The sequence below is a fragment of the Polypterus senegalus genome, chromosome 10 (assembly GCF_016835505.1).
Source record: "Polypterus senegalus isolate Bchr_013 chromosome 10, ASM1683550v1, whole genome shotgun sequence".
NCBI lineage: Eukaryota > Metazoa > Chordata > Cladistia > Polypteriformes > Polypteridae > Polypterus > Polypterus senegalus.
Window position 1 is genome coordinate 164,366,907 of NC_053163.1, and position 12,413 is coordinate 164,379,319.

At 44.3% G+C, this 12,413-nt stretch overlaps 1 protein-coding gene across 4 annotated transcripts in view; it reads left to right on the plus strand.

Moving 5' to 3' along the window:
- elavl4 (ELAV like neuron-specific RNA binding protein 4) overlaps positions 1–12,413 on the plus strand; it is a 240,210-nt gene that overhangs the window by 43,021 nt on the left and 184,776 nt on the right. Inside the window, exon 1 of one of the 4 annotated variants that reach the window (XM_039767259.1) lies at positions 11,193–11,297. The exons of the other annotated variants lie outside the window; for them this stretch is intronic. Coding sequence (XP_039623193.1) covers positions 11,250–11,297 — 48 coding nt within the window. The 5' untranslated portion in view covers positions 11,193–11,249. Of the gene's footprint in view, positions 1–11,192; positions 11,298–12,413 lie in introns of those variants that run through there. 4 annotated transcript variants of the gene reach the window in all.

Genomic DNA, 12,413 nt, shown 5'->3' on the forward strand with positions numbered 1-12,413 from the left:
CAGAAAACTGGAGCTTTTTGGAAAGTCACATCAGCTTTATGACCACAGATGGAAAAAAAAATGAAGCTTTGCTGCCCTGCTGCATGTGACACAGGCTGCCTCAAGTCTGAGCAGTGAACAATGAAAGCTCGAGACCACCAGGACATTCTGGAGCAAAACGCACTGTCCGGTGACAGAAGGCTTCTGTCTCAGTCGCAGGTCATGGATCCGACCAAAACATTGGACTGTTCTGAAGGGGCCGTCTAGGGGGCCTGATTTGAATCCCGTGGACTATCAATGGAAAGAACTGAACCACGCAGTCTGGAGAAGCCCTCCCTTCAGACCTGACCCTGCTGGAGCAGTCAGTTCTGGACGGGTGGGCCACACGACATCTCATGGAGAGCTCCAGGAATCGCTGGTGTGCAGGGATTACAAACTCTAGTGTTTGTGCAACCCCATCATTGTCGTTAAGGGTCCCATCATTGGTGTCCGTGCCATTTTCATTTGTGTTCTTACTGGAAATAAAGAATCGGCAATGATGGGGTGGCCAATGACTTTGGGCAGTTTCAGGGGTGTTCAGAGACAATTGTGGCTTCTTCTTTTGTCTCAGATAGATGCCAACAACCATGTCCACGTCTGTCATAGTCCAAACACACACAACAGCAACAATGTTTATTTCTATAGCACATTTTCATACAAATGATGAGTTCAAAGTGCTTTACATGATGAAGAGAAAAAAGACAAAATAAATAAGAATTAAAATTTGGCAATACTAATTAACATTGAATAAAAGTAAGGTCTAATGGCCAGGGAGGACAGAAAAAAACAATCTGCAGGGATTCCAAGGCCGCGAGACCACCCAGCCTCCTCTAGGCATTCTAACTAACATCAGTGAGCTCAATCAGTCCTCATGGTATTGAGGCTTCACAGAGAAGAACTTGATGATGACGGTCATATGGACTTGTGGCCTTCAATCCATCAACGGAGAGACATCACGGCGCTTTGATCAGGTGGTTGGGGCGCAGATCACCACCACAGAAAACTGGGAAAAAAGAACAGCAGAGAAAGCAGGGGTGAGTACGGATTGTGGAGCCACCATGAATGATAATGATAATTGAGTGCATATACAGAGCATCAGGATTAAACTAAAATGAAAGCCACGTTAAAGTACTGTGTGTTAGCAGTTGTTTAAAGTGCCCCACCGTATCAGCCTGGTGAATTTATATCCGTAAACTCGGATTCCAGATTTGAGGTGCATAACAGCACAAGGCCGCCCGCCACACCACTTCTGTTAAGTTTAGCTCTTGGAATTCTAAGTAGACCGTCATTTGAAGATCTAAGGTTGCGATTTGGAGTGTCAGGTGACAGACATTCAGAGATAGCGGACCGAGCAGATTATTGAAGGATTTGTAAATCATCAGCAGGATTTGAAAGTCAATTCTAAATGGCACCGGTCGCCAGTGTAGTGACGCTCAGACTGGTGTGATGTGCTTTTCCTAGTTCAGAGTCTAGCAGCCATTCTGTACTCGTTATAATCAATTGATGTCTTTTTTGGGATAGTCCTGAGAGGAGAGCGTTACAGTAATCTAGCCGACTGAAAACAAAAGCGTCAACTAATTTCTTAGCATCTTGCAGTGTTATAAGGGGTCTAACTTTTGCTGTGTTTCTTAAGTGAAAAAATGCTGTCCTAGTAATCTGATTAATATGTGGTTTAAACTTCAGGTCAGAGTCTGCGTCCCTCTGTGTAAAGAGTTGATTTTGCTGACACATCTTGCAGTGTCTTTGTGTATTATCTAGCTGCCATTTTTTTTTTTTTTTTTAAATAGACAGGCTGCCCTGTTGCGTGTGCGTCTGTGTCCTCGGCAGCAGGCTGCATGTCCTGCTGGGTTGTACTTTCAAGAGGTCTTTCCAGATGAACCAGGATATTCGGTATGTAGGGAGACCAAGCAATAAACACAGTTGCAGGGAATCTGAAAGGAAGGCTTTAAAACGACAATGAAAGCTAATCCCACTGGCTCAGATTGCTTATCATATTTTCGCTGCTCCTCTAAAGGTCAAGAACACAACAATCGGGCCAAGACTGTGCCGTAAAGTGCACTGAAGGATGTTTCTGCGGCAGTATTTGTGCTTTTGAAATGAAGTTGGGCAGAAATTCCGTGGGCACATTTTGCATGTATTGTGATGTTTGACTAAGAATTTGTGCGTCTCGACTTCTCGCCCACACCCGGAATAAGTCGAGTCCTGCTGGAGGACCTCCGCAATGCTCCACTGGCCATGGAGGTCTGAAAGCCGCTATTTATTTTATCACACACAAGACAAACCAGCCCTGGACCCCCACACACACACGCACACTTCATGCTGTACTTAATTAGTGTTGTGTCGAGCTGGCGTCACACATTAGTGAGTGTAAAATGTACCTCCACGTTCACCCAGTGGCCTGCAGTAATACTTTTAATTTGGATAATCCTATCGGCCAAAGCTGGTCAGGAGATGATTGTTTTAGGTGTTGCAAGTGTCATCTTGGATGGCCTGGCATCCTAAACAAGATGGAGGGTGGGTTCCTTGCCAGAAAAGGATGGACTGTCCGGGTTCGTTGTTAGTTCCTTTCCTGGAAAGAAGGCCTTATGTGAAGGACTGAGGGTGTCTGCTTCCGGAGTTCACGTATGGCAGCATCCCACTGATAATTGTAGTCCTGATGGGCAGCCTTGTTGGGGTACTTGGGGAGCAACAGGGGTGCACCTATCTTCTTTGGAGGACTTCCAACGTGATGTGTGCGTGGGTTTGGAGTAGAAGAAGCAATTTCTGCGGCGTCAGGGAGCCAAAGTCAGAAAGGCAGAGGATGAGGATGAGTGGAAGGAGATGGAGAGGAGGTTTGTACTATCTGGAGTGACAGGGAAAACCACGAAATGTCTTTATTTGAACCTTGGAATTGAGTCTCTGACAACCCCCTGGAGTCCAGAGTGTCGGTTTTGGGAGAATTGGCACCGTATCTTCAGAAATGCCAGCTCAAAGTCAACACTCGGCCCCCATTGGTTGGCTTTACATGAATTGGGTAGCTTATTCATTTTTGCAGCACCTGTGGAAAAGCTAGGATAGCACCAGCGTCACAGGTTTGCACCCTGATGCAGACATAAGCAAATTCATGATGGATTAATGGCAGTATTTCAATAAATTCTGTACACAACAAATTTGGGAAGCTACTGCAATGTTTCAGACTTGTGTGGCTTTCTACTGCCTTTGGAGAAGAACTTGTGACAGTAATTGTGAACCTTTGGACTTCACAGATATCCAAACATGTTAAAGGGCCCTCCATCTGGACCACATGGTGATCATGCTTAAAAATAATAAAAGGAAACCATTGTTAGGTGAAGCTGCAATGTTGGCCAAGACATCTGACAAAGTGAAGAGTTGTTTGGAGTTTGGAACCTATGCTGGCAGTTTATCATCATTGCTTCGTGTCCTCAATTCAGGTGGCACCCAGCTGCCAGGGGTTAACACATGCCATCTTCAGCCTGTCCCTGTGCTTGTGCCAAAGAAAGTGGCCATGTCCTGCCTGAATGACCATCGTGTTAAACTCCCATGCTGATGAGGTGTTTGGAGAAACTGCCGATGATCCACATTGACCACAGTGTCTATTCCTACTACCCTGCGTCTGATTCAGTTTACATACGAGTCTTTGAGATCCGTGCGAAGCTCCAAGGCCATCTGTGGCTGCCTGTTTTGACTGCCTTACCAACAAGAACTCCTCCATGCTGTTCACCAACATCGGGGCCCTACAAGGCCGCTGCTGTTCAGTCAGTCCATTGTCCAGTTCTCTTCAGCGACAATGGTGAGACAGCCTACAGGACGAAGGCCACATCAACAATGTTGACTTCAGTAAGAACAAAGGTGGTCCTGCTCCACTCCACATCAGCAGCCCTCCTCTCCAGACACTTCAGGTTCCTGCATGCAGATTCACCAAAGCTTTTCACGTTGTAAAAAGAATGACCAAGAGACATTGGGAAGGTTTTTGGGCAGCCATCCATATAATATTTTGCAGCTGCAAATCTATCAAAAAGAATAGACATGTTCACGCAACAGAGTCCAAAACAGAACTGACTATTGTCTTAAGATGGCAGCTTTTAAATGCTCGCAGAGGATGTGATGTCATCAGGACCGGAAGTGATGTCATTGGTTGCCCCAGAACTGGGTGGGATTTCCTGAGAATGATCTGCAAGGAATTGAGAGAGAGAATTAGTGCACTTCGCCACCCCCTGGTCCAGCGTGAAATTACATCTATTCAGGCCCTTTAGTTGTCCCCTAATCACGCGTGTGTGGCAACATCATCTTCTCTGAGTGAGGGTCCAGATTCACGTTTTATGCCATTTTTGAGTCTTCAATGTATTGCATTATTCTTTGTTTTTGATTTTGTTTATGGATATAAGCCGCCCGTGTTTTCTGGGTTGACCCCCAAGAGGCGGGCATTGCCACTTGCCAATCACCACCAGGAACTGCCCTTCCGCCCTATAAATCTGGAAGGTTCTTCCACAGCCCCTGGTGGTTCATTTCAAACGCGCCTAGGAGTTTACTTGTGGTGATTTCATTCAGCGGATTTCTAGATTTTCAAGCCCCGTTGCGTATTTTGACAATTCTTTGATTGTCTGCAGTGGGACTTGTTTGCTGTTACAGGCACCTTCTTTTTTGCTCTTTGGCCTCCTACTAGTCTTGTGATGAATAATCGATCTTTTTATTTCTAAAGACTCCATATTTGCCCTGTTACTAGCCGGGGTTTGGCGGTGATTTCCCCTTCTAAGTCTTTGAGAGTGTTTTTGGGTTTACATGCGCTGGCACTCCTAGTTCACAACATTTCATTAGAAGATTTTGAAATTGCAAAGATTTGCTCAGCCCGCTGTTGTCGAAACGGGACTGTCCCAGCACTTTTCCTTAAAGAATAACCGTGCAAAGTTTCAAAAAAATGGGACCACCGGGAGCTGAGCTGTTTCATCCAGATAGACCGCCAACACCAGGTATATATTATACTAGCAAAATACCCGCGCTTCGCAGCGGAGAAGTAGTGTGTTAAAGAAGTAATGAAAAAGAATAGGAAACATTTTAAAAATAACGTAACATGATTGACAATGTTATTGTTTTGTCACTGTTATGAGTGTTGCTGTCATATATATATACAATATATACATATATACATATACACACACACACACACACATAGATAAAGTTACGTTAAAACCAAGCACACCATTGTTTTTCTTTTGAAATTCCCAATAAGTCTGATGTGTCAAATAACCCTCTTCCTATTGAAAAAACAAAAGTTGGATCCAAAATGGCCGACTTCAAAATGGCCACCATGGTCACCACCCATCTTGAAAAGTTTCCCCCCTCACATATACTAATGTGCCACAAACAGGAAGTTAATATCACCAACCATTCCCGTTTTATTAAGGTGTATCCATATAAATGGCCCACCCTTGTGTGTGTATATATATATATAATCACTGTTATGAGTGTGGCTGTCATCAAGGATTTGATTCTCATTATTTCTTTCAATCAGGTTCGTATTTGGAGGATGTGTTGTGTTCAAGTTATATTCTGTGTTTGTAAACCGTTGTAAAGATAACAGGTTTCATTCATCGAAGTTTTCACTACCCAAATCGGTCCTCGTGAATCTAAGATGTTTAACAGCCATTCCCAGTATTAAGTTGTGCATTTGCCTGCGAATATTTAGCGGTAGCGTGTCTATGAACTTAATTTAACCTTTCCGAGTCCTGCGAAGTCCGTTCACGTGAGCCGCTCGGTGTACATGCATCGAAGCTTGTCCATGGCTTTATTTAATGTTAGCTCAGAACTGGCATACCAGCAATTTAAACTCCGTTACAGCAATTTTAACTCTGTTACAAAGTGATCAAAAGTCTCGTTTAAACCCTGCGTCTTCTCATTAAACTTGTATCTCGCGAATATCGTATTCGTCATAGGCATGACAAACACCAGTGGCAGCCTGTCTATGAACTTAATTTAAACTTTAGGTTTACACGGTGCTTTGTTTCCGCAGTAGCTGCACTCATGAATATGCTTATATGCGTCACTCGCTTCATATTCTTTTGCTGCCTTCTCATTTGTGTAATGTGTTTTTTGTTCAGCGCTCTTTCTTGTTCTCTACATAGTGCGTTCACAGTCAGTTCACGTCAGCCGCTAGTCCTTCACCCACGAATATTTACCTTATATGGGCAGGCACTCAATTACAATGTACATGGGAGGCGTGATGATGCGGGACGCAGCTCCGCCTCACACGGCGACCAAGCTGCAGGCTATGACTATGGCCGTATATATGGACGAAAGTAGGTTCCAGTTATGACCGTTGCACATAGAATTTCGAAATGAAACCTGCCCAACTTTTGTAAGTAAGCTGTAAGGAATGAGCCTGCCAAATTTCAGCCTTCCACCTACACGGGAAGTTGGAGAATTAGTGAGTGAGTGAGGGCTTTGCCTTTTATTAGTATAGATTATACATCATAGTAATATAACACACCCAGTCAGAGTGCTGGGTCACCTTTGGGCAAACGGCATATACCTGAAAATATTATGTGTCCAAAATAAATCTCATGAAAATACAAAAATCATGACTGCACAAGATGGCCGATCTTCCGGTCCTGTGGCAGCCGGGCGGGAAGAAGAGGGTCCCAGTGGATGGACCCCAGAAGTGACATTGATAGAAGAAAGCTGTGTGGTCTACAGAGGGAGGAAGAGTGCCACCCCCTGGATTGGAGGAGAATTACCATCCTCACCTGAGCCCTTAAATGAATTATTGGAATTATTTAAGTTGTCTCCGGTGTGCGCACACACGTGTGACAATACGAACAGACCTAAAAATGCCAGCAGTGTAGCATGGAGTGTCGTTTGCCGTAATTTTCACAAATCTTTTCGAAACGAGCATTCCACTCCATGGGACTCGGCGTGCAGTTTGCACGTGGGCCTACACTAGTCTTATGGGTCTGGTGCACGGCTCTTCCTCCAGATTAATGCAATATAAAAAGTGGGCTCCCTCCAGGATCAGCGGTCTCGCTAATGCTACTTTTATTTTATATGAATGATTTCCATGAAATTGTAAGAAACAAATGAATGAATTTTACAGATGGCAGCAAATTAAGCAGATTAGGAGACAAGCTTGTGTCAGCAAAACCCAAACACATGGACCAGATCGGAATTCACACTCGGGCGGATGGCATAAACAAAGCTTTACACACATGAAGTGACACCCGTAGATGTGGTGAGACAAGGGACAATGTGTCTGAAGGTCAAAGGTGAGCTTCATGAAAAATACACGCAATTTCTAGTGACGAGGCGTGCAGACGGGAGTTCAGAAGTACAAATCAAGAGAGATTAGTAATAAGATTCTGTGACGTGAAGAACAGCAACACAAGAGGAGGGCTGGGGTCCCGGAAGGGCACCCCATCTAACTCTGTTGTCTGAAGAATGAGAAAAATTAGCAGCAGCATGATGAGCAAACATTTGGCAAGAAGCTCTATTCTCCTCAGGTGCTGGTCCAATAGTGAATGCCTACTTCCAGTGAGGGCTCAGACTGGGAGGATGTGGTTTCATGCACAAGGCCTTCCAGTGGCCTTCTCCTCGTCCTCCTCCTCCTCCATTTTAAAGAGTGTAAATGGAGCTGAAGGTCAGTGACTTTTTCCTTCCCAATATCGACAAGCGCAAACCCATTAAAAGCTCCCCTTGCTCACATGTCTAAATATGCATGTCAGGTGACAAATGGAATTCTCTGTCCAGTTTGGAGGACCCTTTATAGAACCTTTCAAACTGCAATTAGGGATCAGAGTAAGGTGTCATTTTAAAAGAAGTCGATCATAAAGGACATAGGTGCAAAGACGGAAGCAAGTTAATGATAAAATATCATAAAAATTTTAGAAAGCCACACAGGATTCATGGAAACGTGGTTAGGGCAGCCCTTCCTGGACTTCTGAACTTGGATTTGTCATTTTCCTGGATAATTAATTAATAGGAATGAAGACAATTTTGGATAAGAGTGGCCTGCTTTGTAACATTTCTACTATCTGTCCTGGCCGTCTACGACGAGTTGATACCTCAGTAATCATGCACAACATGTATGCCTCTGTTAATATGCCTTTTGGTATGGGATTTGTATGTTAATGTTTGTGATGTGTCATCTGTTGGAATGACAAATGCAATGAATTTTATTTCTACAAACTAGCTGTGCTACCCATCTTAGACAAGCTTAAATCTCAGTAATCAACGCAGACTTCAGCGTTAACGTTTGTAGTGCACCATTTACAGGAATATATTTTATAATACATGTAGTAATAAAATGCATTGCATTTTTCATTCCAACAGATGGCGCAAATGCATTATTTAAGTTGTTTCTGTTGAGCCATCTGTTGGAATGAAAAATGCAACGCATATGTCTGTTATTTGCCATTTGGTATGGGAATCATCAAAACAGCATTAAAAGTTTGTGATGCAACATCTGTGGAAATGATCACCTGCAGTGCATGTTATTACTGCAGGTGTTTGTGATGAATGTCTGTGTTGTATGCTATTTGGTATGGGATTTGTAACAGTAGCATTGTTTGCGATGTGCCTCCTGTTGGAATGATAGACATTGCAACCAGACAGACACGTATCCTTTTGTTAAGGTAGATGTTTGTCTTTTGATTATGTTGTTACAGCTTCAGGTAAAAGGCCAAAAGCAAGGCTAAAAGTGGCCAAAGACACATTCTCTTCCCCTTCTGAAGTGACATTGTTTTTGTTCCAGACATGGACACTGACTCGTCATACGAATTTTGGGTAGAGGGGGTCAATAATAATAATAATAATAAAATAAATGTAATAATGATAATAATAATGCATTTGATTTATTTGTAGTGCCTTCCCCATGCTCAAATGTACAATTATTAAAATACATACTGTGGCATTTAAAGATGAAGTCCTGCAACTGTAAAACTAGAAGTGCCAAATTTCATGAAAATAAACATGCAAAAGTGAAACAACAGGTCAGCACAATTAGGTCCCATCTGCTATTGATTTTGCAGACTCAGGCCTAGACGTCGCTACGCTGCCATGTCAGGTTTGAAGATGAGCTTGAACAGTCAAGCCAGAATGAGTCACGTCTGGTTGTGACCTGAGTGTGGCCTTAGCAGCAAAGCCAAGCAGGTTTATTCTGCATACTGCTGCGCTCTTCTTGGCAGTGGGGGTCATTGACACTGCAGTTCTAGACCTGGGAGGTAGTTGCCCCTACACCCCTGCCAATGGTTCCAGACCACTTGTGGAGTCTGTACACGCCCTGTTGGAATTCTAGAATTCATGGAAATGCAATGCAGGGGGGCCTGGGTGACGGGCACACCTCGTTTGAGTATTGGCATTGGCCTTCAGCACCATTTCAATGTTTCTTAACTGCTATTCCTCTTTATGAGATGTGCAGAGCTCATTTATTTCTTATATATGATACATTGCACCTGCCATTTTTGATTGCACTTTGGCTACAGCACCAGGCGATGAACAAACCAGTCTAATGACCTTCTTTCTTAAGTCATTTTTAACGTCTACGCACTGCAGAGTTTCTGAATTCAGGGTCTTGTGCATATTTAGTTACTGTATGTGCTCCAGAGCCAGAATGTTTTAGAAGGTGGGAAAGCAAAACAAACGACTTGATGAGCCACCAAGAGTGCAACAACTCCATCTGGTACCTTGTGGAGCAGACTGGGAAAAACCAGCAGTAGCTTCTGGTACTGGGACCACACCACAGCAAATGGCACCTAGAGAGCTGTTCACGTCAAAGGGAGCTACAGCAGAAATCTGCAGGGGGCAACTGGCAAAATGTGATGGAACCAACTGTGGTGTCGGTGTAGGCGGCAAAATAATAGAAGTGCCCGCCTCGCCACTTCCACCTTCCCGGACCCGGTGTGACCACCCGCAGCGGAGTAATTGACATTAGCTGCAACGTGCTTCATGGTAGTTCACCATAACTGTGGTGCTTCCTTCATTGACTGCCCTGAGAGCTTCATGCCAACCTATAAGGAGTCTTCTGAGGCTCTTCTGTGTAGTCAAGATAGATGTGAAAGGCACTATATAATAGATAAAAAGATCAGGAGATAGGGAAGGCATTATATAATAATAAGCAGAATGGGATAAACCGCTTAAATGACGTGTGCAAAGCTTGTAGAGACTTACCAAGGAAGACATGAAGCTGCCAAAGGGGCTTGAACAAGGTCTGAACACTTGCAGGAAGGAGAGATTTCACTTTTTGATTTGAGTACATTTGAAAACCTTTCTGAAAGCCCACTTTATTATTATGGGCTGTTGAATGTAGATTGAGAGTTAAATTGCATTTTAAATGAAGTCTACCACACAAAGCGCAGGGGTCTGAAGACGTTGTAAGTGCACTGTACTTGAAGATGGTGGATGATGGAGCAGTGAGCACAGCGTTTGGGATCTTTAGTCTCTTTAGCCCTTTGTAATTATTTCCTTTTTTTTTTTTGCGATGGTAAAGCGTTATATCTCCAGAGCACAGCTGAAGGTCAGCACCACCTTGTGACTTAACACAGCCTGCTATAACACGTTTGTGGTAAATCAACACCTTCCTACTTGAACTTTCAGGTGGTCCCTAAGAGGCCGGCAGTGAGAGAGTGTAGGAAGCAGGTGTTTAGTGCAGCCTGCCCACCTTGTGGTGGCACAGAGAACTGTAAGCGGCAGAGTGAGTGAGCGAGCGAGAGAGAGAGAGATGGTGTTGGTGGGGGGGGCCGCGATTGGGTTGGAGGAGGGAGTTTAAACTAAGCGCTATGTTTTGGGACAGGCTAATCTGCCAGAGAGCTGTGTAAGAAGCGGAGCACATTGTGTTTTGCCAGCGTGCAGGCGACAGATAAGGGAGCAATCCTGCAAGTGCGGCTGCCTGTTATAATGCGCTGACTCTGGGGAGATAAAATATTGACTCTCCAGTTCTGCACTGAGAGACCCTGGGCAGAATCTCCTGAGCCGACAGAGGTGAACGACAAGCAAGGGGGGGGGGCAAATTGATTAAACGGATTTGTGGGTTTTTTTTTTCTTTTTAATTTTTCAATTTTTGTTTTCTTTTTTTTTTTTTATTAGTTCCTTTTATCCTTTTTTTTTTTTTTCTTCTTCTTCTTCCAATTTCGTTTCTGGAACTTTCCACCACCAACCACCACCCCCACCCCCCCTCACCACCAACCCAACACCAAGTCTTCTTCAAGAAAAATTCAAGGAACGCCTGCCTTTCCTCACTCAGCAAGATGTTTGATATCAGCCGAACGCTAAATGCTGCTTTGTTGGGCACTGAGGTAAAAAAATCCTGCTTGTTCTTCATCTCTCACAGTTTGGCACTTTGATTTCTCGCTTCTCTCTCTTTTTAAATGCCTGGTCAGTAGAGGCGGGCGTGCGTGCGTCACTCGGTGTGGCTGTGGAGGTTAGCAAGTTTCATGTGGGAGAGGAGTTTGTGTCTGCAGGTCAGGCTCTGGTGTGCTGCCTCGGCCGCCCGGTGGGTCTTCTCTGGGGCTGCAAGTGTGTGACGAGTGCTTGTTTGTGTGTCTTCTCCATGCTCTCTGTGCCTTGCAGTTCAATCCATTCACGTGTTTGGCCCTCGGGATGACACTTAGGTGCCCAGAGTATGACATTTGGGGATGCCCGCCAGGTATGTCCTCTGACCATACGGTCTGCAGTCTGGGATATGCGTTTCTGCAGTGCTCGGCAGGAGTGATCTGAGAGAGCTTCTCTTTTTCTTTGAAGGATTTCTACGATTCTTTTAGCTACTGAGCCCAGATAATGAGCTGAAGCCATTCAAAAGTTGTCCCTGACTCATTTATGACTCGATTTTGATGGATGGACCCTCGTTCTGCCTCAGTCTGTGAATCACTGCAGTGACCTTGGCAGAGTCATCTGACCTCCTCCACCTCGGCCGTAAATCTGGAAGGCCTCCACTGCTTGACAACTTGATGCTCAGGAACTTCCATGGCTTGTTATTTCAAAATGTAAATATGTGAAGTGGTCCGCTAACCCACCTCGTGACATTTGGGGTACTGGAGCCCTCATCTGTTCAATAGTCCTTAAGGTTACTTTTAAGATAATTTCCGCCATTTGCAACACTACAGGAAAAATCAGAAAAGGAGGATGTCCCACTGGCTGTTCATTCTCCATGGCTGCTAGTTATGTGGAGAAGCTGCAGTAGCGGGGAAGCCCTCTCGGAAAATATTCAGGCAGAGTAAATCCCCTTCATGCCGTATTAAATAAACATGAAAAAGTGTGGGCGTTTAATCTTTAACAGCTTCTCCTTCTAGTGGCAGCACTGCTTCTGTTTAAAAACTTGGACCTCTTTGTGAATTCATCACACTGGCGATAATTTCAGAGCTCTGCTAGCTGAGCTTTCATGGCTTCCAGCTGCAGTGGTTAAAGCTGACAGG